This window comes from Vicugna pacos, chromosome 9 (genome assembly GCF_048564905.1).
Source record: "Vicugna pacos chromosome 9, VicPac4, whole genome shotgun sequence".
NCBI lineage: Eukaryota > Metazoa > Chordata > Mammalia > Artiodactyla > Camelidae > Vicugna > Vicugna pacos.
This window is the reverse complement of record NC_132995.1, coordinates 70823308-70850812: the sequence shown is the minus strand read 5'-3', so window position 1 is coordinate 70850812 and position 27505 is coordinate 70823308. Positions and strand designations below refer to the sequence as shown.

At 38.6% G+C, this 27505-nt stretch overlaps 1 protein-coding gene and 1 long non-coding RNA gene across 2 annotated transcripts in view; one reads left to right on the top strand and one right to left on the bottom strand.

Annotated features, from left to right (window-relative positions):
• Positions 1-27505, top strand: part of SNX7 (sorting nexin 7) — an 81703-nt gene that overhangs the window by 12614 nt on the left and 41584 nt on the right. The window contains exons 2-6 of the mRNA XM_031680403.2: positions 12799-12981; positions 18182-18292; positions 18652-18816; positions 20871-21069; positions 25631-25830. Coding sequence (XP_031536263.2) covers positions 12799-12981; positions 18182-18292; positions 18652-18816; positions 20871-21069; positions 25631-25830 — 858 coding nt within the window. The remainder of the gene's footprint in view (positions 1-12798; positions 12982-18181; positions 18293-18651; positions 18817-20870; positions 21070-25630; positions 25831-27505) is intronic.
• LOC140698292 (uncharacterized) lies at positions 18075-20645 on the bottom strand. The gene is made up of 2 exons (XR_012075991.1): positions 20555-20645; positions 18075-19681 (listed from the first exon to the last, which is right to left on the bottom strand). It is a non-coding gene; the product is annotated as an uncharacterized lncRNA (long non-coding RNA).

Below are 27505 nucleotides of genomic sequence, written 5' to 3'. Positions count from 1 at the left end.
AAAGGCAATAGTCATGATTAATAACCTGCAATTGGCCAACACTCATGAATAGTCTGAGTAAGCTCATACGGACCTTGAAACCCTTTAGCTGAATAACAGATACCTTACTTTGGATTTTCAGGTGCAACGTTCATTTATCATGGAGTTCTCCCTTCCCTTTTTTCAAGACCTATAAGATAAAAATGTGAGTACTTACAGTTCTGACACAGGAAATGTCACAGTGAGTTTTGCAGGTCATGCCTCATCAAAAGAAATACCCGTTTGCCTCCTTTCTGGTCCCCCAGTATCCCAAGTCCTTTCCTGCTTTAGGCGTTATGGGTCCCCCTGACTGGAGTCCTCCTCCTTCAGTGGTCTTCATGGCTGGCTCCCTCTTATATCACCTCCTGAAAGACATCTTCCCTGGCAGCTCGATCAACAGTATTCCTCTTGCTCCCTGCCTTAACCCCTTACCCGAGCAATTCACTCCACTTTTTCTGGAAATTTACTCCCTTGTTTATCAACACTTACTCATATCTGGACTTACCTTGTTTTTCTATGTGTTTATTTGTTTCTTACCTGTCACCCTCCCCTGAACCCCTCTCCCCAAGCTGAAGTATAAGCTAATGAGAGAAGGAATCATGTCAGCCAGTCTTGGCCACTGTTGTATCCCCAGTTCAGTGCCTGACACATGGCTGACCTTCAATGACCGTGTGTTAAAGGATGTAACGCTGCTAAACTAGGTGCTTTTTGTGTGTGCGTGTGGATGGCGGTGACGGTAGTGGTGGCGGAGTCTTGATTCTTCCAAATAAGAAATAAGTGATTTGGGGAGAATTACTAGTATCCTTATTCTTTCTTTTCTTTCTTTTCTTTCTTCCTTCCTCCCTCTCTCCCTACCTCCCTGTCACTTAGAAAACTCTCCTTATTTGCTATTATAATATATAGATATTGATGTTTTTAACTTGTATAAACAGCCATTTTATGTTTGTAGTGAGGCTCTTCAGAAAATCACAAAAATACATTTGTTCCTGTGTTTCAGAAGCTTGTACTTATTTAGGGGAGGGTGTTGTGGTGATATATCCACTTAGGTTAAAAGTTGGAAAGTACGGGAAAAAATTCTGTGGAGCTGAAGGAAGCACCGGTGATATAAAATTTAGGAGGTGGGATACTTTTAATTTAAAATAGTTAAAGCATGTGTTTTTCAATTGCTGTGAAGATTGTTACCAGAATTCTAGGATTGTCTCTTAAATGCCGTATCATGTGTGTATAGCTCCCGCTTCGGGGGGGTCACACACACCGCCCGCCAGGCTGTTAGAAGTACCGGGGGAATAAGATTCTCGGTGTGGCTGTTTCAACTGTCAGTGAGTTTTCCTGATACATCGCAACCTTTCTCAAGTCTCCTCGGAAATGCACTTAGGTTTGCTGGCGTGGCTGGATGTCGCGGCAGCTCACCCTCCTCGGTGGACAATGCCTGTGCGGACGGCGCCGGGGTTCGGGGAAGTGGCTGTGGTCCGCTGTGGGCCGGAATCCACGTCGGCCGGGGCAGGCGTGCAGCCAGCGCGCCGCGCTCCTCAGCAGCCCGCTCTCGCCGCGTCCCTGCGCGGGCTCCGCAGCGCCGTCTGCCCGCAGGACGTGCTTAAACCTCTTCGGGAGCTCGGAGTAGTGTCATTATTTTCCTGGCTTGCTCCGTTTGCGGGTAGTCGTGACAGCATCTACAAAAGGAGGCCGGTAGTAGTAGTTGGCTGATACTGCGTTTCATATGGGTACCCAGGACCCCAAACTTGTCTTTTTTTTTTTTTTTTAACATTTTTTATTGATTTATAATCATTTTACAATGTTGTGTCAAATTCCAGTGTTTAGCACAATTTTTCAGTCATTCATGGACATGTACACACTCATTGTCACATTTTTTTCTCTGAGTTATCATAACATTTTGTGTATATTTCCCTGTGCTATACAGTGTAATCTTGTTTATCTGTTCTACAATTTTGAAATCCCAGTCTATCCCTTCCCACCCTCCACCCCCTGGTAACCACAAGTCTGTGTTCTCTGTCTGTGAGTCTATTTCTGTCCTGTATTTATGCTTTGTTTTTGTTTGTTTGTTTGTTTTTGTTTTTGTTTTTTAGATTCCACATATGAGTGATCTCATATGGTATTTTTCTTTCTCTTTCTGGCTTACTTCACTTAGAATGACATTCTCCAGGAGCATCCATGTTGCTGCAAATGGCATTATGTTGTCGGTTTTTATGGCTGAGTAGTATTCCATTGTATAAATATACCACATCTTCTTTATCCAGTCACCTGTTGATGGACATTTAGGCTGTTTCCTGATGGACATTTAGGCTGTTTCCATGTCTTGGCTATTGTAAATAGTGCTGCTATGAACATTGGGGTGCAGGTGTCATCCTGGAGGCAAGAATATACAATGGAATAAAGACAGTCTCTTCAGCAAATGGTGTTGGGAAAACTGGACAGCAGCATGTAAAACCCCAAACTTATCTTAAGGTGAGTTTGATAGACCCTTGTCATATGTGAACTTAGCATTCATGGCTTTGAATGTCTTTCAGATGCAGTCATGTGACGTATCTGTGAGGTTCACACGTAGCTGCACCAGGGGTTTGAAGGACACACTTTGTGAGGGATCCTTGCCTACCTTTGTCTTAACATTTGACTTCTTTTTGTACCTGTCCTTGGTCATAGATGCAGTAATCTTTGCTGAGGTGATTAAAAACATTAATTTGTGTGTGTGTGTGTGTGTGTATGTGTGTCCAAGAGTTAAAAAAGTAAAAGCCCGAAAAAGAAATGTAGATGCTAACAATCGGAAACTTACTTGCCTTCTGCGTACCTACCAATAGTTAAGAGGACTTTATTCACTTTTATTTTTAAGTTTCATGAGAAAACTGTGAAAAGAAAATTAATGAACTATTTTCAATAATCGAGAATATATCCTTATCCTATTGAACATACCTTTAAAAAAACTTTTTAAATGGTTTTACTATAGAATTTTTTCATGCATACCGAGTATATGGATATATGTATCTATATTATAACCTGCCTCTCTATGTTACATAACTATCTATATAATATCTACTGCATAAAGCAGGGACAAAGTGTGGCCTGTGGGTGAAATCTGGTCTGTTCTGTTTTTATAAATAAAGTTTTATTGACATACAGCCACACCCACTCATTTCTGTATTGTCTGAGACTGCTTTTGCACTACAGCGGCCAAGGTGAGTAACTGTGACAGAGATTGGATGGCCCTAACGCCCAAATTGACTCTCTGGCCCTTTATGGAAAATGTTTGCAGACTCTTAGTAATAGAATAATAAAATCAGCATCTATGTACCCACCACTCAGCTTAAGAAATAAAGCATAACCCCAAATTTTGGTACAGGATACCTCAGGGATATTACAGGCTCCCTTCCAGACCACCGTGGTAAAGCAAATACTGCAATGAAGTGAGTCACATTTTTTGGTTTTTCAGTGCGTATTAAAGCTATGTTTATGCTGTAGTCTATTAAGTGTGTAATAGTGTTATGTCTAAAAAAGAATAATGTGCATACCTTTTTAAAAAAATTTTTTTGTTTTTTAGACATTTTTTTATTAAGTTGTAGTCGTTTTACAATGCTATGTCAAATTCCAGTGTAGAGCACAATTTTTCAGTTATACGTGAACATACATATATTCACTGTCACATTTTTTTTTGCTCTGAGCTACCACAAGATCTTGTATATATTTCCCTGTGCTCTACAGTATAATCCTGTTTATCTATTCTGCATATGCCTGTCAGTATCTACAAATTTTGAACTCTGAGTCTATCCATTCCCACCCCTCTCCCACTTGGCAACCACAAGTTTGTATTCTATGTCTATGAGTCTGTTGCTGTTTTGTATTTATGTTCTTTTTTTTTTTTTTTTTTTTTTTTTTAGATTCCATGTATAAATGATCTCATATGGTATTTTTCTTTCTCTTCCTGGCTTACTTCACTTAGAATGACATTCTCCAGGGACATCCATGTTGCCGCTAATGGTATTACGTTGTCGTTTTTATGGCTGAATAGTATTCCATTGTATAAATATACCACATCTTCTTTATCCAGTCATCTGTGGATGGACATTTAGGCTGTTTCCATGTCTTGGCTGTGCATATCTTAATTAAGCAATACTTTATTGCTAAAAAACTATTGCCCATCATCTGCACCTTCAGTGAGTCATAATCTTTTTGCTGGTGGAGGGTCTCACCTAATTGTTGATGGCTGCTGACCGAGCAGGGTGATGGTTGCAGAAGGTTGGGGTGGCGGTGGCAATTTTTAAAATAAGACAACGAGATTTGCTTCATCAATTGATTCTTCCTTTCATGAACAGTTTCTCTGTAGCATGCAATGCTGTTTGACAGCATTTTACCCATGGTAGAACTTCTTTCAAAATTAGAGTCAGTCCTTTCATTTAAAACCCTGCTTCTGTTCATACTGTACAGCACAGGGAACTATATTCAATATCTTGTAGTAACCTATGGTGAAAAAGAATATGAAAACAAATCTATGTATGTTCATGTATGACTGAAGCATTGTAGTGTACACAAGAAATTGACACATCAAAAAATATATATATTAAAAAGAAAATAAATAAAAAAATAAAACCCAGCCTCTGCTTTATCAATTAAGTTTATCAGTTTATATAATACCCTAAATCCTTTGCTGTCATCTCGGCAGTCTTACCACCATTTTCATCAGGGGTGGATTCGAATCCATCTCCAGAAACCACTTCTTGACTCGTCCATAAGGAGCAACTCCTCATCCGTTCAAGTTTTATTATGAGATGGCAGCAGTTCCGCTGCATCTTCAGGCTCCACTTCTCATTCCAATTTTGTTCCTGTTTCTTTCACATCTGCAGTTGTTTTTTTCTCCACTGAAGTCTTCATCCCCTCAAAGTCATCCATGAGGGCTGGAATCAACTTTTTCCAAATTCTTATGGATGTTGATATTTTCACCTCTTTCTGTAAATCGTGAATGTCCTTGGTGGCATCTAGCATGGCCAATCCTTTCCAGAAGGTTTTAGATTTCCTCCACCCAGATCCATCAGAGGAATCACCATCCATGGCAACTATAGTCTTACGAAATGCATGTCTTCACTGATAAGTCTTCAAAGCCAAAATTAGTCCTTGATCATGGGCGGCAGGATGGATGTTCTGTGAGCAGGCACGAAAACATTAGGCGCACCATACATCTCCCTTAGAGCTCTTGGGTGACCAGATGCGTTGTCAGTGAGCAGCCATATTTTGAAAAGAATCTCTCCCTTTTTTTTTTCTCTGTGAGCAGTAGATCTCAACAGTGGGCTTAAAATACTCAACAGACCACTTTGTAAACAGATGCACAGTCATCCAGGCTGTGTGGTTCCATTTACAGAGCACCGGCAGAGCTGATTTAGCATGATTATTAAGGGCCCTAGGATTTTCAGAATGGTACGTGAGTACTGACCTCAGCTTAAGCCACCAGCTGCATTAGCCCCTGCAGATTTTTGAAGCCAGGCATTGACTTCTCATTGCGAGCTGTGAGTCTTCGATAGCATCTGCTTCCAGTGTAGGGCTGTCGTGTGTGTTTAGGGAAACCACCTTGGTTGATGATCTGAGCTAGACCTCCCAGCTAGCCTGCTGCAGCTTTTACGTCAGCGCTCACTGCTTCACCTGCACTTTTACGTCAATTGCTGGTTCCTCCACTGCATGGCAGTGAACATCTGAACCGGTGATGTAACCTGTTTCCTCATTTAAAAACAGGAGGTAAAGAACACCTCCTCAGAAGCATTGCTACCTGGTTTGAAAAGGAGAAAGAAGTAGAATATACTCTGCGGGGCCATGGTAAGGTTTATGCAATTCGCAGAACGCCTTCAAGGAGACGATGTACACATCACATCTACTCATCTCTTTATATCCTCTTCTTAATCCTCTGGGATCCAAGGTGAGATAGGACCTCTCTGAGATTATGAGGGAGAAAACCAAAGCAGAGAGAAGTAAAGTGCTTTGGCTGAGTTCACACAGCTAGTATGTCTAAATGTGAATTAAGTTTAGCTCTGCCTAATTACAGAGACTTTTTCTTTTAATACACCACTTTTAAAAAATTCTGTCTGTCCAGAGGGAAAAATTATGTCAAACATAATTATGTGAAAAATTCCTATGGTCAGTATATATCTTTAGAGTGCACAAAACCTGAAAAAGTCCAAGTACATTGGAGGCAACAGTGTTAGAAAATAGAAACCGGAAAATGGATAAATAAATTACGATATATGCATACAAGGGTATATATACACATAGCACTGGAAATTATGTCAAACGAGATTAGAGTGTTGTATGCCCCGTTATAGAACACGGCACAGGCTGGCTTTTCCCCCAATCACATTTTCAACAGTGTTCCACAGAAGGCCTTTCTAATTTTTTATTATTATTATAAGCAGGCAGATAGGAAGGAGTTGTAAACCAAAACACAGCTGGTAAGTCTAAATTTAGGCCCATCAAGATGAGTGTCCCTTCTAACAGCACGGTTTCTCAAACCCCTTCCACTTGCAGTTGCTTTTTTACCAGATGTCTCTTGGTGTGTGTGTTTCTTGTACATCAGCGATTTTGTTTCCATGGCCTTTTCATGCCAGTCTTCTGATTTATCACACTTCTCACATGGTTTTTCTCCCTCCCTCTACTTGTAAAAAGAAAAATAGCTGTTTGGGCACAGATGGTGGATGCTGTTTAGTTTGATCAGAGTAATTCAGGTTGTATTTATGAGATGTTCCTGAGTGGCGTTTTAGTGAAGTGTGTTGAGGAAGGACACCTCTTAGGGAGGTCACATTCCACCTTTTAACCAGTTTCTTTTGGAGTTTGCCTCCAAACTCAAGGACTCAAATATGGGCAAGTCATTGTTTGTTTTAAACTTCAGCTTTGTATTTTATTTATTTCCGTAATAGAACTCTGGAACCATTGAATAGCATTAAAGGAGAGAGGCAAAGACATCTCTCAGAAATTACCAAAGTGGAGTGTTAATCTGTAAACAAATGAACAGGGCAAGGATGAAATATTTTAATTATAACCCCCTCCTTTATTTCTACCCTTGCTTCCTTCCTTAAGTATTCATTGTGTACAACTCTGTCTGTAGAAATGCCGTTAGGTTACTCAGGCTCCCAAACGATGTGCTACAGACGAGGTGTCTAAATGTATGTTCTCATGGTTCTGGAAGCTGTGAGTCTGAAATTGAGGTGTCGGCAGGATTGGTTCCTTCTGAGGGCAGTGAGGGATGGACCTGTTCCTGGCCCCTCAACTTGGCTTATAGATGGCTGTCTTTTCCCATGTCTCATAACGTGTCTTCCCTCTACACGTGTCTGTGTCCAGAGTTCCCCTTTTTATAAAGACGTTAGTCTTATTGCATCAGGATCCACCCCAGGGATCTCATTTTAATTTGATTACCTCTGTGCAGACCCTGTCACCCAGTAGTAAGGTCACAACTGAGGTAACTGGGATTAGGACTTCAACATACGAATTTTGGGAGGACACAGTTCAACTGATAACAGATACTTATCATAAACCAAAAGTAACAACAAGGAAAACTTACCCTTAGTTTGTAAGTGACTTTGTCAATAAATTCCAGTAGCACAGCACTGATTTCCTTTTATTTCAGTAAAATCACTTAAGTGGTTTCTCTTACAGTGAACATGCTAGTTTGGAGTAAGAATAAAAGAGAAGGACTTCCTGCAACAACTTGGCTTACTTCTCTTATTACACATATGCAGATCTCAGCCTGAAATCATCCCAAGATTTTTTGGTGCCTGCCTGTGCGTGTGTGTGTGTGTTGTGTGTGTGTGTGTGCACACACACATGAGTTCACTATGCTAGCTATGGGAAAGGTATCCAGTGTTATTTAAGAAGTAGAGAATTACCATGCAGATAATTTCCCTTCTACTGTAATCTCTTGAAGAAAAGAAAATGAAAAGATGCATTTTCATTGTCTGAAATATCATAAGATAATGGACATGTATCCAAATGCTGTAAGAATGAACAAATGTATAAATGAAGTTGAGGGCAGGAGGAAAAAGAGAGAAAACAAGGCAGAGAATGAGGCATGCATTACGGGGAGGTGAGATCTTTGCTTGGAAAGAACACATTTTAATGATCCATTTCTCCTGAAAAGCATCCACAACAAAAGGTTAAAAGGAGCTCTTTTTGGTGAATTACTTCTTTGGATCTTTTCAAACACTTATTTTCTTCACTTATTTCATGTCCAAATGTAAATCCTTTGAAGTATTGCCAGTATATTTTCTTTCCTTTTTTTGAAGCAAATATGAAACTCTTTGGATAGTTTTATTGAGGTTTTAAGAATGTTTTGGAGTGATTCATAGTAATTTAAATTCTTCTGCTGAAATCTTGGATGTTGCTAAATTTCAGTCTGTAATTTTCTTCCTTTGCTAGATATTGAGGCATATTTTTATGACACCAAACTACACTCATTGGAATTGTGAGCCTTTGTAAATTCATGCAGATCTTTCCCACTCTACAAAAGGATGCATTTTAAGCAGAAGAAATAGAATGCTAAATTATGTAGTAGGTAAAAGAAGTGGGTTGTGGTGAGTTAAGAGGGTGACTACAAAGACTGTCAGAGCACATGGTTGTATGCATTGCCAGTGAAATCTAAAACACGTTTGCCATCAAAGTAAAATTTGTCAGCTTAAAAAACTATTTATATGAAATGGTTATTGAGAGAGATTTTTGTACATGCTGATTGCACATTTATTTGGAACCTCTAAGTTCTGTTTTTAATGGCTCCTTCGTTGTCCATTGTATTAGCATTGCATAATGTATTTTGACAATCCCATTTTCATGTGATTCTGGGCATATTTTTAAATTTCCTATTTAACTATGCAACCTTGATGAATTAAGAAAAAAAATGAAATAATCAAATATAATCCAAAGTCTTCAGCCAAAATGGCCCTAGACAACTCTTTTAACTCTTATCACAATTGTTCTTAATGTTTCTGGACACATTATGTACAGTGTTGATGATAAATAATTAAAAACTTTTTTCAAAACATGCAAGTTCATTTAGAATATTTGGAGATACAGAAACTCAGATAGGAAAATATTAAACTCAACAGCAATCCCAACACCTGGCATAACTTCTGTTAATTTTTTGGTATAGCTTCTAAGTTTGTGAACGCAAACACATCACGAGTACATGCTCTCTCTCTCTTAATTTTTCTCTCCTACCCTCTGGCCCTCCTCTGCCTTCTACATGCATAAACGCTCATATATGCATTAGAATCTAGTTGAATACAAATTTTATAACCCGCTGTTTTCTCTTAATAACATACTGTGAACCTTTTCCCAAGTTACTTTATATTCTTCTAAAACATTAATCATGTTACTGTATTCTATTATATGGACAGATTTTATTGTAGCCTATCATAGGGACATGCCATAATTTATTTCACTAAACTTTTGTTGCAAAACACTTACTATCTTCATGTTTTTGTGTGTCTGGTCAACCCAACTGTAATTTGTCTTCTGTTCCTTGGTCTAAATCACACCTAACAAACTATGTTTTCTAGCATGTATATCTTATTTTCTAAATACTAGTCTCCTATAAAAGGAACCAGAACTTCTTGGAGAAATGTCTGATTCCTTGACTAGGGCAGGGGCAATATAAGGTAAATCTGAAACATCTTGATGTATCGGAAAATAAAGTGCTTAAGGAATAATGAAGACATATCAAAAACACACGGATGCCAGTTTTAAAGGGCTCCTACTAGGCAAGTTTTGGAAACTTAGAACATCAGATAAATTATGATATTAGTGGATTATAACCCATTGAATAAAACAGGACTCTAGGAGTCTGTACTCACGTAATTAATTAACTGAATAAATAAATGCTCTTCATCCTCCTTAGTAGGAAACCTATGATAATACCAAAATCGAAAAAAATTTAAAAAGCAATTTATATATATATATATATATATGTATGTATATATTATTTTGAAATAAGGAGTGTAACAAGGAACACAAGTAGCTGATAGAGTTCTGAATCTGCTTCTGAAGCAGGAACTGGTGGTAGCGATACTGGAGCCGAGGATGCTGCTTTTTTATTTTTAATCTGTTTTGTTTAATTTTGAGCCTTGTCAAATGATTTGACTTTTGAAAACTATAAATATACTTTTTATTTTGAAATAATTTCCAACTTGGAGAAGAGTTGCAAAGAACCTAGATTTCCCAGCTACTTTCTCAGCTCTTGCTTTCTCTCTGTGTCAGCTGAGTACGTTGGAGACACGTGTTAGTACCTCTAAATAGGTCTGTGTGTGCTATTTGAAAACAAGGATCCTCTCCTACAGAATCACAGTATAAATATCCAAATCAGGAAATTAACATTGATATAATACTATATTTTAATCCACAGACCCTTTCAAAATTTTCCAATGTCCCAATAATACCCTTTAGAGAGAAAAAACAAAGGTTCTCCTTTTTTGGTACAGAATCCAATCTAAGATCATAAGATGCATTTGGCGAGTGTGTCTCTTCAGTCTTTTTCCACCTGGAGCAAGTCCTCGTCTTCCTTTTTCTATCATCATTTTGGCATTTTTGAAGCTGTTTTATAGGCAGTGTCTCCTCCCGTCAAACATGTATCTTTTCCTTCCCATCATCTTAATGTAACTATAATCACGATTTTTAGTTAAATTCAGAATTAAGAACAATTTATTTCTATTCACAGTCAAGCCATGTAGTGAACTATGATTACATGTTCATTCTTGTACCCTTTGTCTTCTTGAGAGTTCATCATTTATTCATTCATTCATCCTTCTTTTTTATCCCTTCCTCCCTCCCTTCCTCCCTCCGTTCCTTCCTTCCTTCTTCTCTCCTTCCCCCCTTTCTTCCTCTCTTCCTTCCCTCACTCTCTTCTTCCTTTGCTCTTTCTCTTCCTTCTTCTTTCCCTCATCATCTCTCTGCCTCCCTGGAGACTCTTTCTGGCCCATTCTGTATCGGTTGCTAAGTCTACTGCAAACTATCAACCTGGAACATTCTTTCACTATCATCCAAGAAGTTTTCTTTAGTTCTCTTTTCTGTTGTCTCCTGCTTTTAGATCCTCTTTCTTCCTTCTTGGTATGTGCCCTTATTTTGGAAAAGCGAAGAGACTTCCAAAGAATAGGTGCACGGGAAGTCAGTTTTTGAAATCTTTCTTGTCTGAAATGGCTCCGTTCTCCCTGTGTATCTGAGTAACAGTTTGGCGATACAGAATTCTAGGTAGGAAATACTTTACTCTCAGAATTTTGAAGATACTACTTTATTGTCGTTTAGTTTCCAGTGTTACCATTGAGAAATCTGAGGCCATTCTGATTCCTGAGGTCCCCGTTGTGCTTTACTTGTTTTGATTCTCTCTGGAAGCTTTTAAGAATTTAAAAAGCTTTACTGTTATGTGATGTCGTGGTGATGGACGCTTGTGGGAGTGCTCCCCACCCCACCACTGTCTGCTCGTTTTGAGGAGGCTAGATAGGCTGTGTCAACCTGGAAATGTTTCAGCACAGAGGCCATTGTCTTGAATTCTTTTTATTCAGGTCCTGCCTTTAATTTTTAAAAAATTGAAAATCTCTCTTCTTTTCCATCTCATGTTCTTTTGGTTCAGCTGAGTTCTTTAGTTTTATTTTTTGAACTTTCTGTTGCGATTTTATCCTATTATTATATTTCAGCTTTCATGAGCCTCCTTTTTTTTAACTGATTTTCCTGCTGTTATCTGAATTTTTTTTCATTATACCTCCTGTTTTTATTCGTGCATTTGATATCATTCGTATCTCTGCTGATCTCACCAGTTTTGAAAGTATTCTGTTCTCTATTCTGTCTGCTTCCTGTGTTTTCCTTGTGGATCTTTCACATCAGAGGCTTTCCCCGTATTTAGTTGCTGGGTGGTTCCTACACCAGGCAATGAAAAGCTGGGTAGACATTCAGCGTGCACAGAAGGGGCTTCACTGTAGGGTGATTATGCAGAGACTTGGCTGATTCTCAGGGACTGCAACTGTCAATTTTGTCTTGGAATAGTCAGCTAAGAGAGGAAGCCTCCAGCCACTGTGTGGGGTTTTATATCTTGCTGCCCACGTTCTTGGGGCCAGATAAGGGGAAAGGGCTGGCTATCTTTCCATCTAGAGTGTAGGACTTCCCTTGATACCTGTATTTTCATAGGACCTCTCTCTCCCTCCATCCTACCTGGTGCCCTTGAGTTCAGAGGCACTCTCCGGAAAGTAAATTTCTAGTTTTCTGCAAAACTGTGGGAGAAAAGTCATCTGATTGCATGCGGTAGGTGAAGGAATCCGAGGTACTAACTCCTTTTTGTTTTATTAGTTTTTCAACCAGTCCTCTGATTTAGCTCTATGTCCACAGGTTTCTGGTGCCTCTAATTCTTGAGTCTCTGCGAGTCTCTGGGATAAACGTGCCATCTCCCTCCTCATCTGCCATTCTCTCCTCGGTTTACTCCAGCTTTCTCTGCATGGCTTTTCAGTTACCACTTGACTGTCAGGTTTCCGGTTCCCAAAAAATCATTGACTTTGCTTATTAGTCTCTTCTTTTTTACCTGAGGGTTTATGCCTTTTTATGCCTTTTTGTCTTGTTTTGGTTTTGGTTGTTTTTTTACTATTATTTTTAAAGTGGGATTTTAAGAGGAAGCAGAGACCAAAATATATACCTTATTTAACCAGGAGTCCAATTATCCTTCTGGTTCTTGACGTATTTGATTAATATTTGTGGTGTCTAAGAAAAAAGAGAGGCTTAACTTTTTTTTCTATAAATGTTAATTTTTGAATGTTTTCTTCCTAGGATGCCTCACTGATGGACATGAATTCCTTCAGCCCTATGATGCCAACATCCCCCTTGTCGATGATAAACCAAGTCAAGTTTGAAGATGAACCAGATGTGAAAGATCTCTTCATCACCGTTGATGAACCTGAAAGCCACGTCACCACAATTGAAACTTTCGTTACTTACAGGATTATTACTAAGGTAAATAACTAATGAACATTTTCTTGAGTACAGTTTCTTCTTTGAACTTGAGGAACTGCTTCTTGCTCACTTTGACACTCAACTTAGAGAATCTTAACTGAACTGACTTCTGGTTTTCAACCATCTTGACCAAGACGTTGCATCTTACCTGTCCTTCACTTGTTCTGCGTGAAATCAGATTAACTTGCGTAACAGTCATGTTTTAGCAGTTGCGTTTCTTAAAATAGGAAAAATTTAAGTTTTTAGTTTAAAAATTATAAAGAAATATATTTGGAAAAGCGCCTCAGTTTGCTAATAAAGAAAACAACTAGTTAAGAGCATGGTATAATATTTTGTATTCACATTTCTTCTAAAGATGACAAAAAAATAATTCCATTTGTTTTCCGAACAAGAGCCAGTGGCCACTTTATCTTCTGTATGAGATACGGTTCATCGTTAATATTGCAAGAGCAGAGTAGATCTAGAACCCAAGTTTCCTCAATTCTACGACAAGGCTCTGCAAAAAGACAGTATACTCTGACAAAATAAAGCAACCAAATACTGTAGTCTTTTTTTTTAAGTGCTTTGTGTAATGATTGAGCCTTGAAGAATTCTGTCTGTAAGCGATAATATTTTGCTTATGAAGCCTCGCCCTCCCTCTCTCTTGTAGCCGAAAAGCATTTGGACCCTTACCTATCATCACTTCTTCCAGTGTAATCTCAACCCTGCTGTTGGTTATGGTGCATAAAAGCGTATATATCTGATCTCAGCTTTTTAACACCATCCTTGGCGTCTCGTTTCCGACAGAACAAAGTCAAACTCCTTTGTGCGGCGTACAGAGAACTTCTCAGTCTGGCGGCAACCTGCTATATCTGACTCACCTCCTTCTCCCCGCTTCTGATACCCACGCGTTCCACTCGTGTGGAACGACTTTCATCTGGATAGTCTAGGGTATTTCTTACTCTCACGACTTTGCATGCACTTCTTCTGTCTGGTATGTCCTTCCCACGTGGAGACAGAAGAACTACTGTTTATTTTTCAAGATACAACTCAAAATGGTCTCCTCTGCCCCTGCAGCTGAGAGCCCTCTTCTGTTTTCTCACACGGTTCTAACTGAACTCCTGACATCAGAGTCAGTGTAGCAAAGAAATCAAAAGCCTATATTTAATCCTTCTAAGCCTCAGGTTTTTTTTTTCTAATCTATAAAAGTGAAACGATAGTAGAACCTGGTTCTGTGGAGTTGCTGCAAGAATTAATTTAGGGTAATCAGTGTAAGACACTTAGCAAAGTGCCTGACATGTAGAACGTATTCAGTAATCGCCACCTACCTGCGTGTAGGTCAGTAACTGTGTTTATTTGTATGTATTCCCAAATGAGTCTGTGAGCTTCTCAAGGAAGGTAATTGTATCGTAAGTTACCCGTAATTCTAAACACAATCCTTGGGATACAGTAAGCAAGCAATTCAATCTTTTGGTGCATGAGGGAGGAAAGAAAGTTGTGGTATCACGGTCATATCACGAGGCTGCAGAGCAAGGCGGCATGGAGCTGAATCTTGATTGCCCCCCCTTCCTTGCTATTTAATTAACCTCTCTCTGTGTACTCTCCTCATTTGTAAATAAGATAACAGTACTAACCTCATAAGGTCTTCGTGAATTTTTAACGTGTTAATACAGACATACCATTAGAATAGAGCCAGATTTCTCTTGTTACTACTGTTACAATTGTAGTCATCTGTTGTTATCACCCTTTCTAGCAAAGAATTTGTGGAGCTGAATTATTTCCCCCTCATTTGTGTCTTTCAGGAAGACGCTTTATAAGCCATCCTGTGGATTTCATCCTAATCAAAGACATACAGTTCTGAAGAGTTACCCATATTTCCACCAGACTTTAAGCGCGCTGCTCTCGCAGTAGTCGTAGCAGTAGTCGTGGTAACAGTAATGCGAGCAGCAGTAGTACTAGTGATCATATCGCAGTGTGTTCAGCTCACTTTTATTGTGGGACTACTTTGTGCCCTGCAGTGTTCTAACCACTTTGTACATATTAACCTATTCAAACCTCATTACAATCCTAAAACGTCAGTCTTATGATTTACCCCCATTTTGTGAATGAGGATGCTGACACTCAATAACTTGCCAAAGGTTACATGATACAGTGATTAGCTGAGCTGGGATTTAAATCCAAACAGTTTACTTTCAGGTGATATTTGTGCTTCTGTCTTTGCTTGTGGCAAACTGTCTTTCTGCTTAACTGTCATGAACTAACTCCCTTTGTTCTTCTTCTGATTACTTTTATTGCGTCCTAGTACATAGACTTCGCCGTATTTACTAAAATACGCATCACAGGTACAAATACACAAACATTTAGTAGACGTGTATCATGCTGTCAAACACAGTCCTTTCTTGTTACTCGCGTATTAGCCTTTGTTCATTTACTCATACAGGCATTGAAGTTTTGTGGAGTGCCAGTTGTGTCCCGGGTACTATGCTGTATTGAGGGAACACCAGCAGTCAAGGCGGACATATTGTCTACCTTCATGTAGTTTCCAATCTAGGACGGTGATGGAGGTTAAAAAATTATATACTTAATTAATTACAAGTACTATGACAGAAAAGTGTAGAATTTTATGAGCCTGGGTACTCCATCTAATTTGGAGATTTAGAGGTGGTTTCCTGGGGAATATTTGTAGCCACGGACACTAAGATTCTAAGGGTAAATGCACATATTCATGTTCCTGCGTGTGCACTGGCAGTCTCCTACTTAGGTATACTGAAGTATGACCTGACTGTAAATGATTGTATCAGGAAGCCCACATTCCTGGCATCCGTTTCCCTTACGGTAAATTACCCATTATTCTCCAGGTCAGAATCTCTGCTTTAAAGAAGAGCTTTCTCTTTTGGAGATCTAGAAATGGGTGTCCTCTTAGGACACATGGGAGTAAGAACTAAGTGACTTAATAGGAATCTGTCCTCTTACATCCTCATCATGAAGACAAACTCATAAATGCCTGCCAGTGTGCAGGTGAGGGTGAAAGTATATATATATATATTTTTTTATTAATTAATTCACTAACTTAATGGGGGTACTGGGGATCGAACCCAGGACCTCATTCATACTAGGCATGCACTCTACCACTGAGCTACGCCCTCCTCCCCAATATTCTTGATTCTAAGATTCATTTTTCGTGGAAAACAGTCTTCTAAATCCTCCAAGCCTAGGGTCACTGTTCACCCTTGATCAAAGGTCAGTATGTGTTGAATAAATGCACATTGAGGTGTAGATCGCATGAGCCCATTAGTCCTCAACTTCAAGTACCTAAGCTTTTATGGTCAGACATGAAAAATTAAATACCATTTACAATTTACCTTCCATGGAAAACTGTATTCTAGATTAGAAGGTGGAGATTAAGCCCCCAATCAGTAGAATAATAGGGTTTGATGACAAATTTCCAACTTAGAAAGAATTCGTGTTCCAAAAAGTTCATTTGGAGCACAAATAATATTTTACTTGTAGCCCTTGAGAAGTACAATGAAATCTTATAGTAGGAAGAAAGAATGCACTTGTACTTCTGGTTTCTTCTGTTATTATGGTAGGTTAGAGAATTCTTTTAGGTCAATGGCAGAGTATTGAGGACACAATCAGCCAGTTATTTGACTAGATTTTGTATCTTCCTCTTGCTGGAGTTTACACAGGGTTCTTTTATGTTTTCTTAAAGTGTTGGAAATTCTTGAGGACATTTAAAGCTCAATCTTATTTTAACTGCCCAGTGTTTGAGTGTTTTTATTGTTAGTTATACCAACTTATTTTACTGGAAATCAGGAGTGAACCTGTTCATTTGTGCCTGGTATGAGGAGGTGGTCAGTAAGTATTGTTTAATGAGTGATTCTAACCGTGTTTTGTGTGCATATGTGTGTGTGTGTGTGTGTATTTACATATAGATATACACTTACCAACTTGTATATATGTTGTTAAACTGTGTTTCTACCAGATTTAGTTTTCCTATTTTTACCATTTCCACAACTTATACCATTTTGCATAATAGTTAAGATTTTGTAATGTTTTTTGAACATGTAGTTCCTTAGACTTCTGCATCTCATTTACCTCCACTTTTTCCCACTAAAAAGGGAATGTTTTGCTAAGATATATTGTATCATATTCTAAACATTCATTTTAAAAGAATAAACTTTGGCAAGTGTAGCTTTTGTGAGCTTTATTTTATGACAATTAAGATTGCATCTTATTTTGGCTTGAACTGCTTAATTTTACACTTGTGTTCATCTGTGTGGGTGATTGGTACTTCTGGGGAGTGTGAAATATGTAATGTGTTATTCCATATTTACTCCTCCAGGAAAGTCTCAAACTTAATATTACTGTGTATAATTTTCTTAAAAATTTACACAAGTGACTTTTTAAAATGAGAGGTGAGGATGCATTATCTAGTCTATTTTTGTATTTGGCTTGGGATTCAGGTAATAGAAGTGAGGTTGATATTGTATCTGCGTTCTTCTTGTCATATGTGTTGGAATTCAATTTTGGTTTGTTGAAAACAGATATTTTAATGTATTTGCTTAATTTTTAGGCTTTTAGGCATATTGCTCAAAATAAAATTCCTTGAGAAATGACAGAAAGATTTTCTTTTCACATTAAAATTTTCATTAATAACATTTTTTAAACAGTGGTAATAACACTCCATATAATGTTAGAATTTTCATATACTAAAATCAAATTTTAGCAAAGCAATTCATTTGAGCAAATTCCAGGAAAACATTTTTTTCGCAGTTATGTTCAGGTTCTTTTCCAAATTGCAAAAATAGAACTTTCCTCAAATCCTGAATTCTGATCTTCTTGAGAAAAGAAATACATTTGAAACCTAAATTCAGAACACACTTTCTTGTTAGCAAGAAAGCCATGCCAAAGATAATAGTAGTTAAAATCTTGTGGAAGACAGATGGTTGCTCTAAGACAGATTTTTCAGTTTGGATTTAAATTTGAGCATGATGTTTGCTTTCTTTCTGGAAATACTGGAAAGTTTGCTTTGTTTCATCTGCTCCATGAATTGATGACTGCAAAAAGAAAAAAAAAGGATAGGCTGACAAACACTGAATAATTAGAATTTGTTAATTTTTCTTAGAGACCCATTTATTTCAGGATGTCTAAAATAACATTGGGCAAATGTCTTCTGTCTTCTATTCCATGTGCTGTGGTTTTCTCCTCCTTTCTTCAGACATCTCGGGGGGAATTTGACTCCAGCGAATTTGAAGTTAGGAGACGTTATCAAGATTTCCTTTGGTTGAAAGAAAAACTTGAAGAAGCACACCCCACTCTGATTATTCCAGTAAGTCTGTATGTTTCTTTTCATAGAGCTGCTGCCATTTTGTCTCGTGAATCGTTAACATGCCTAAAACCCAATTTCAGACCTTTAATTCTGTGTAATCCATTTATCTTAGAAACATTTGTTTATATAAACTGTTCAATCTCTATACAGATTTGTTCTTTTTTTTTTTTTAAGTCATTGTAATGTGTTAAGATTTTACAGTGTTTGGCTCTCACATTGTGAATTTTGAAACTATTACTTTTGTAAGAAATGATCACACGTTCAAATCGTCTTCCAAAAAGAAAAAAATGTAGAATCCCATATGATCGTGTGCCGCATAATGCTCAGATACCTTTAAAAAAATTTTTTTTTTGCCTTAGCCATTGCCAGAAAAGTTTATAGTGAAAGGAATGGTGGAACGCTTTAATGATGACTTCATCGAGACACGCAGGAAGGCATTGCATAAGTTTTTGAACCGAATTGCTGATCATCCAACTCTAACGTTTAATGAAGACTTCAAAGTTTTTCTTACTGCACAAGCTTGGGTAAAGAATTTTGATTTATCCTCATATAATCCTTTGCTATCTGTATGTGTAGAGGGTTATATGCTTCCTCTTACTTGCTTTTATGAATCAGGTAGCAGTGTCCTTGGATTAAGGTGGATTTTGAACACTGGAGATAGCCCTCAGCTATACCCCTGTGTCAGGTCTGCATATAAACGTTATGGAAATCTTGGGGGTTTTCTCACATATACATACTCATCTTTCTCTTGTAGCTGAATTTTTTTTTTTTTAATGTCAGGATACTCCTTCCATATATGGCCAGTACTGAAAATACATAAAATTTTAATTGACACTGTTTTGACTAATAATGGGTAGGACTTTTCAAATTAGGATAAAAGTTTTTATTAAATAGATGGATAGATGGATGGATAGATGATAATACAGTTTCCTTGCTTTTCCTTCAGGTACCTAATTGAAGAGGGTCTGATTCTAATACAGAAAACTTACATATTCCTTTCCTTTTTCCTTTTCTTCTATGAATACATAACTCACCAAGAAAGATGAAGGATAGAACAAATGGTCAATATTAAACGCTTACTGACCAATGTCTAGTTTTATATCTTTCAGTTGTTGCCCAAGTGATAGAAGCTAAGAAATGATGCATCTCTATCTTGGCAGTGCTTGCTGTCTGGAAGCCCAGGGTGACTTATGTGAGATGAGTATGTGGCCTGACTCCAGACCCTTAGTGCTTGTTAGAAGCGTTCTCTGCAGTCAACAGTTGCAGTAACAGCTTGCCAGTTATGACTCGTGCTGCTTCTCATAACGTTTACTGTACCCGTAGCGCTCCTGGGTAGACATGTTGCCTGGTCAAGGATGGCGTCTGTTAGTGCTTGCACACAGAATCATCCTGACATGGAAATAAACAAGTGTATATTTTATTTTGTGTAAGACCTTCAGGAAAGACGATCTGGAGAAAGATAACAACATTATTTAATATTTGGGTAAATAATACATAATAATAATAATAATAATAATATTTTTATCTATGGGTTTGAGAGTCAGCATTGTTGTTTATAGATCTGTGTGTGTTACTTGTCAACTTCTATGTAATCCATCATCAGAATCCCCTGTCCTCCTTCGTGGTGCTGTGTTTAGTATGCTGTGCTTCTGAAGGGGTACTTTTGTGGAGTGCATTTTTTTTTTTATAGCATTTCTACTTTGCAAGTCGGTAGCTGACCCTCCTAGGTTAACTGGGAAACAGCTAGTTACATATCTTATTAAAAATCTTTCTCCAAAAACAGCCAGCCGGTGGTAGGTGGTGTCACAGTTTACCCAGTTAAGTTGAAGAGCTAAGGTCAGGAAGTGTCTGTTTACCAACTCTCCAGTGACTTTAAGGAGACCCAAGTTAGTGCTGAGCAGTGAAGGCGCAGGGGTCAGGCTGCCAGGGCTCCGGTCCTTGTGCACCACTTCATTGCTCCCCGGCCCTGAGCGAGCTCCTCGACCTCCCTGTGCCTCTATTTTCTTCTGTAAAATGAAGATGATCATAGAAGCTACTTCAGAGAGTTGTTGGAAGTTACGCACATAACCATGTAAGTGCAGCGTCTATTACATATTAAGCTCTTAATAAATGCTAGCTATTATTTTAACTAAAGAATTAATGACGTGTTCCAATTTTTTTTTCCCAGGGAGTAGATTAGACTCTGAGAAATCTTCTCTCGATCATTTTTCTATTAAATTCCTATTCTTGAACACAGATGTCCTCTCACAGCACCCTTCTTACCTTCTCCAGCATCTCCTTAAGTGTGATGCCTTCTGTTCAACCTTGTTCTTTGAGAGATCCACGCTCTGGGGAAACTTGTGTGAATATCTGACCTGAGCACTCTGAAAAGGAATGTTACCACGGAGACTGAGATTTAAAGGAAGAGCCATACCCTACACTCACCGGCTTCAAATTAACATGAAAAAAAAAAAAAAGACAGACACGAAACATTTTTATTACCTTTATTTAATTCTTCTAATGAGGTTTCTTTTTTAGTTGTTGGTTTTGGAATGTCATGGTTTGCTTTATCACAAACATTTCACTTTTCTGTTTCTAGGAGCTCTCTTCTCACAAGAAGCAAGGCCCTGGATTGCTTAGCCGGGTGGGGCAGACCGTCAGAGCGGTTGCGTTTTCAATGAGAGGCGTTAAAAGCCGCCCAGAGGAGTTCATGGAAATGAATAACTTCATTGAATTATTTAGCCAGAAGATAAATTTGATAGATAAAATATCGCAGAGAATCTACAAGGAAGAAAGGGGTAGGTAGAAGCCCTGAAATGTGATTTCAAGGCTGTTCAGCTGCTGGTGGAGCTTCCCGTCTGCTGGTGCAGTGAGCCGGCGTCACTTGGCGTTTCTTTCTGGTCCTTCCTGGGGTCTCCGTCTCTGCTTACAGGCCCGTCTGTCACTGCGTGCCGTCTGCTTCACCTGCTAGATCCTTTCGCGTATCAATCATAGTTGTTTTAAGTCCCTGGTCTGATAATTCCAACATCCCTGCCAGGTCGGGCTCTGATGCTTGCTCTTTCTTTAAATTGTGTTTCTTGTCTTTCAGTAGCTTTTTTTTCTTTGTAGCTGGACACGATGTACTGGTAAAAGGCACTTCTGTAACTGGTCCTTTAGTGGTGTGGTGGTGAGGTGCTGGGGGAGGGGAGGCGCTCTGGAACACCATGGTTAGGTCTGGGCTTTCAGTGAGCCTGTGTCTCTGAACTGTGAACGTCACAAAACGTCAGGTTTTTTTCCCTCCCCTTTTTGGTTAGGACAGATTGGCCAGAGGGGGCTGGAGTTGGGTGGTTCCCTTCCTCCAGGTCAGTTAGGCTCTGATAACGCCCAACAGGTTATGCCCTGGTTAACTTGTCTCTCGTGAGGGCAGGCCTTGTTAAGATGAACAGAGCATTCTGGCTATTTCTAAAGGGTTCCATTTTCCCTCCCCTTGCAGGAGGCAGAATAGTTTTTATCCATTACTTACCGTGCATGCCCCTGGGGGTAAATGTCGCAGTGCTGTGGCGTGCCCCCTCCCCCGCCCCATGACTCGGTTCCTCTTGAGGTTTTAGCTCTGAGTTGTCCACACGGAGCCTCCAGCAGCTGGTCCCTTACGGTTCCAGTCCCCCTGCCCCAGCACTGGTTGCACAAGTGGTTTCTGCTCTTGCATCTCTGCTGCAGGAAGCCAGGATTCACACGTGTACTCACGTGTCTGCCTTTCCAGTCTTGCAGGCAGCGGTTTGTCCCGTGTCCCCCCCGCCCCAGATCCAAGAACAGTTGTGGGTTTTTCAGGCTGCTGAGCGTTTTACTTGTTGGACTGAGTGGTGACTTCCAAGCTCCTTACAGAGGAATCACATGACATTAAGTTAGAATTCCTCCTTCAAGGTGTAGCTTATTCTTCGATGTATTGTGAAAATTTCTGATTCCTCAGTGATTTTGAATGTAATCATGGCCAGTTTCCATTTCCTTTAAGTAATCACTAGCTGTTCTTGTTCCCGTTCACAGATAATAAAGAGCTTAGTACTTTGGATGTAGTTGGTCTCCAGTGTTCACATGGACCATAGCTCAAAATCAAAGAAGTGATGTTTCAGGAAATAGGGTTTCCATATTTTCTTGTGATTTGGGGCGGGAGGGAGGAGGACGGTAAACATTTTAAGCTTAACCAAGCACAGTGGAAAGCTTTATATATTGGAAAATACACCCCTTTTCCTATTTTCAAGTTAGGCTTTATTCCATGATGATTTTTGTCTAATTCTGTAATGACTTTTTACTAATTTTCTAATTGTATTTACCTACATTAAAAATAGATGGCTACGTCAGAAAATACATTTTCTAGTGTAAATTGGATTCAGAGATGAACTGCTTAGAGTCCTTACATTGATAGTTCATTTCTTATTGTCTGTGTCCCCTACTAAACTGTAAGTTCCATCAGGACAAAAAGGGAAAAGGCTTGTTTTGTTTTAGTGTTTCAGATGGTGCCTAACACATCACATCATAGGTTCCCAATTAAAACCTGTTCAATAATTTAAAAAATGAATGAATATAAGATTTGGTGTTAGGAAAATCTGCTTTATCAAGAATTGATTGGTTAGTAAGAGAGAGAGAAACGTATGAATGTATGTTGTCCTTTCTCTAGCTTCCTTTTCCGTACATGGGTATTAGGTGAGGTCATTGTGGTGACTAAATAGAGCTTAATAATTTAAGCCTTCTTGGTCTGCCTTTGTATTTACCATTTGCCATTTTTAAAAAAACTCAAGAAGCTAATTGTTTTAACTAGATTTTGTGATTCCAGTTCTATTAAGCAGATTCTTGATGCCTGGGTAAGTGATGTCGCAGTTCAGAGAGGCCCCTGCAGACCTGACACTTGAAGAGTTCTGTAGAATATCCATGTGCTTTGCATTTGCTGGTGCAAGGGATGACTTTTAAAATCATTGATATACGCCGGTGTTTGTGACATGCTCAGAAGGAAAGCTGGATTTTGTGGTAGACTTTATAAACGTGAGCTCTGATTTTCAAGGCGTAAATGCACACTGGCCCAGACTTGAGGGACGTTGTGGTCTTTCGAATGTGAAGATGAGATGATGGAATTTTCCAAATGATGGAATCTTCTTTTCTTTTCTGGGAGTCTAAGCTACATAGGGCATTTCATTCATATTCAAATCAGAAAGAATTTGGTGATCCTAACTGGAAGTTTCTCTTTTTCACTTTTTATTCAATTTTTTTTCTTAAATTTTGTGTCCTTTTGTTTTTTCCGATTTATTTGGCAAATTTGTATTGCTCACATGTTGTGCTCCTGCTCTGTGCTAAAGACGAAAGGAAGGGTAAGATAGTACCGGTCTTTGAGCTCACAGTCCAGTTGGGGAAACAGATATATGAACAGACAAGTTACAGTGCAACTCATAAGTGTTTGCACACAAATGCGACTTGAGTGCTATGTAAGTAGAGTTCAGAATTTCAGAGAAGCTCTATGTATAAAAACAAGTACTGCACAGGTTTAATGACACACATTGCTATATACACAAATAGAGAAAAGAAATAAAGGAGAACATTTTCTTTCCTAGAAATATTAGTTTAGTATGGCCATGAACTAAAATAAAAGCTAGGCCTAGATCGGGAGGGTGCAACTTTGAATGGCTCAAGTGGTCATTAAACCTAACATCTTCCGTAGATGACAACTGACATTTCTATTTTTTTTTAATTTTTTGAATCTTTTTCAGTTTACTTGATCATATAAACTTTTGAAATTTTAGTAGTTTAGTAAAAAGTTTATTTTAGAGCAATATGACGTATTTCAACTAACCCTAATGAGTAGTACGATGGTTATATAGAGAGAATTTCATTGTATTTATATGGATATTAGACATAAAGTGCTCACAGCTTATACATTCTCTACCATAAAAAGCCATCTGTCATTCAAAGTTATAGTATGAAAGCAAACATAGAAGAGTATTCAGGTTTTAGAATGAAGTCCAAATTTTTGAATAAATGGCTTATCAAACATTGAATAGTCTTTTGTTCATTTATTCTTTTGTTGATATGAAAATATTTATCGAACACGTTCTATATTAGGCTATGAGATTAAAAAAGTAATAAGACTCAGCCTCTGTTTTAAGGAGCATATGGCCAGGAGTATGTGAGTTATTGCAATAGAATGGGCCAAGTATTAAAGTGTGCTGGGCTTTAATAGAAGTATAAGATTATGATAGACTCATTTAGACAAAGCGCCCAAGAATCCTTTGGAAAAGAAACAGAAGAGATTTACTTGTGCCTGGACTTAAAGGATTAGAACTAGTTTGTCGGGTGATAGAAATGGTGGAGGGCAAGTCATAAAGATCTGTGCAGTGTTTGAGTGAGAAATCATGAGATACTCATGAATGAGCAGTTATTTTGACTTCAATTAATGTACCTTTGCGGGAGAATCTCGGGATTTAGACTTGGAGAGGCAAGGTAGGGACTGATTGTAAAGGACTTTCTAATTCAGCTAAGAAGATTCAGTGTTTATATACTGTGACAAAAATTGAAAGAGGAAGAATTGTTAGAAGTCCCTTGCAGTAGTGCAGCTTAGAGGTGCTGATAACAGTAGAAGTGAGGTAGCTAGGTAGGTGGGTGGGTGGGTGGATGGATGGATAAGTAGGTATATAGATAGATAAAGATCAAGAAGTATTGAAATTGGTGATTGGCTCTGTGCAGGTGTGAGTCTAGGATGACCCCCCCAACACACAGACTTTTTTTTTGCTTAGATTGCTAGAAGCAATTATCAGTAAGTAGGTTATGTGAACAGGAGATGAGGGAAAAAGAAGACATGCTTTGATAAACAAGATTATACTGCAGAGCACAGGGAAATATATACAAGATCTGTGGTAGCTCACAGCAAAAAAAAATTGTGACAATGAATATATGTATGTTCATGTATAACTGAAAAACTGCTCTACACTGGAATTTGACACAACATTGTAAAATGACTACAACTCAACAAAAAAATGTTAAAAAAAAAAAAAAGAAGAAGACATGCTTTGTTTAGGTCGTGTTGCCGATGAGACACCCAAGTGTAGTTTGTCTGATAGGCAGAAGGCCATGATGGAGATGGGGATCATATAATTTCTCAAACCAGGGCGTTTTTGAGAATGTAAAAGGATGTTATTACTGACTACACCTGGAGAGTAGTCATTCAGGGACTGAGATCAGCAGACTGGGAAGAGTGGTCAACTGGATGAAAAGTGACACCCATATTCTTACATTCATGGACAAGAACACGTGCACAGCGAGGCAAATAAGGTCCTTATTGTCCAAACCATGAGGATTTTGAAAACTTCTGTAAATTGAAGAACTTAATTTTTTTTTCAGAATATTTTGATGAAATGAAAGAATATGGCCCAATTCATATTCTGTGGTCGGCCTCAGAAGAGGACCTGGCTGACACTCTAAAAGGTGTTGCCGGCTGCATTGACAGATGCTGTAAGGCCACTGAAAAACGGATGTCTGGACTCTCCGAGGCCCTGCTTCCTGTCGTGCACGAGTATGTGCTTTACAGTGAGATGCTAATGGTAAGAACACCGCGTTTTCCTTTCACCTTAGTCCCTGATGTGATTATAAGCTTTGTGAAGGCAGTTTCCATCTCTGTTTGTTCACCGCTGTCTTCCTCTCCTAGAAAGATGCTTCGCATATTCATGCTCATAAACATTTGTTCACTGCAGGCATGAGCTGATGAGTGGAAGAATGTGTTAATAAAAGACAGGAGTATTCAGCAGTAGCAAGTACAGCTTGTAAAATGGTACAGAGATTTGAAGCATCCTCAGTCCAGATTTTCATAGGGGATAGGATTCTTTTTTCCAACCTTTTAAATTTTGCCTTTCAAAATTGTTAGCGCTTTAGAGACTTCTTTTCATGAAGGAGTTGCTTTCCTGCTTCCAGGCACCTTTGATTTAGCTGTATATTTAGTGTCATTATGTAGAAAGTGCTTGAGATTAGGATCTTGATGTTTGTTCTGTCTTCTGGTTGCTTAAAAAAAATTCTTCAAATTAACACACTTTTCTTTCACTATTTGAAAAGGCCTTTGTTCCTCTTACATCTAAGTTTTGCATTTAACCTCCTCAGTGTAAGTTAAGGGTTCCCGATATTTGGGATTCAGCAATGCTGTCTGCAAAGCTAAAGTTTTTCATCCAGGATTATCCTCTGCTCACAGCGTCTCGCACAGGTGAACGGATACGCCTAGGTTTCTGATGTTTTAGGGGAGTGGTGGGGGATGGGCTCAGCTTACATTCAGTTATAGCCCAGTTCTTCTGTCATTTATACTGGAATCCATGTCTAGTTTCTATTTTCATGTACTGTTGATTTGGGCATTTAAAAAAAATGTTTTGTCTCTGTGCTGGTAAGAGAGCTCTCCTAGCTTCTCAGCCTGAAGTCTACCTCTTTCATGTTTTTCACGTTTAGGCTTTTCTTTCACAGAATCACGAAATAGTCTCTTGCTGTTTCAGGTTTCTGCTGTCACTTGACCGTGTTGGGGTCCTCCCATGCACGGACCCCTCCTGCTTCCCAAAGACCTCTAACGGTTCCCTGCCGAGGAGCCTCCTCCTGGCCTCCATCCATTTCCTTGGCTCCGTTCCATTGTTTTACTTCACCATTGATCTCCCTCTTGTGTGGCTGTTCAGAGGAATCCGATTTTTGTCATTAAAAATATTATATTCTTTTCCTTTAATTAGATGTGTTTTGCTCTTTATTATGTCAAGATGGAAATTATGCAATTTAAATCACGTATCATTAAAGGTGTGGAAAAATTATCATAACAACCAGAATGAATTCTTTTATAGGTCCTCATTTGATTGTATTATTTTGTAGGTTCCCAGGGTGTAATCAGTAGCACTTATATTGCTGTTCTGGTTCTGTTTTATACTGGAATGTTTTCTTCAGTGTGAGATAAAATAATGAAAAGTATGTGCCTTGACAAAATGATTAAATTTGGGTAATTTTTACTAGTTGTCTTCTGAAGCAACCCCTTACTTAAGATATTTCTACCTGTCTGAAGCACAGTATTTCATATTTATGGAAACAGACCTTAAATAAATGGGACTGTATTATAGTGTATGCCATTTGGGTTAGAGAAAGGGGGAGGTTCCTGATGTTAATGGCAATTCAACATTGAAGTAAATGTGAAAGAATGTGTGATAATCAGTTGACTTGTCTACTCATTTCTTTGAAAACTGGAGAAATGTTAATCTCTTT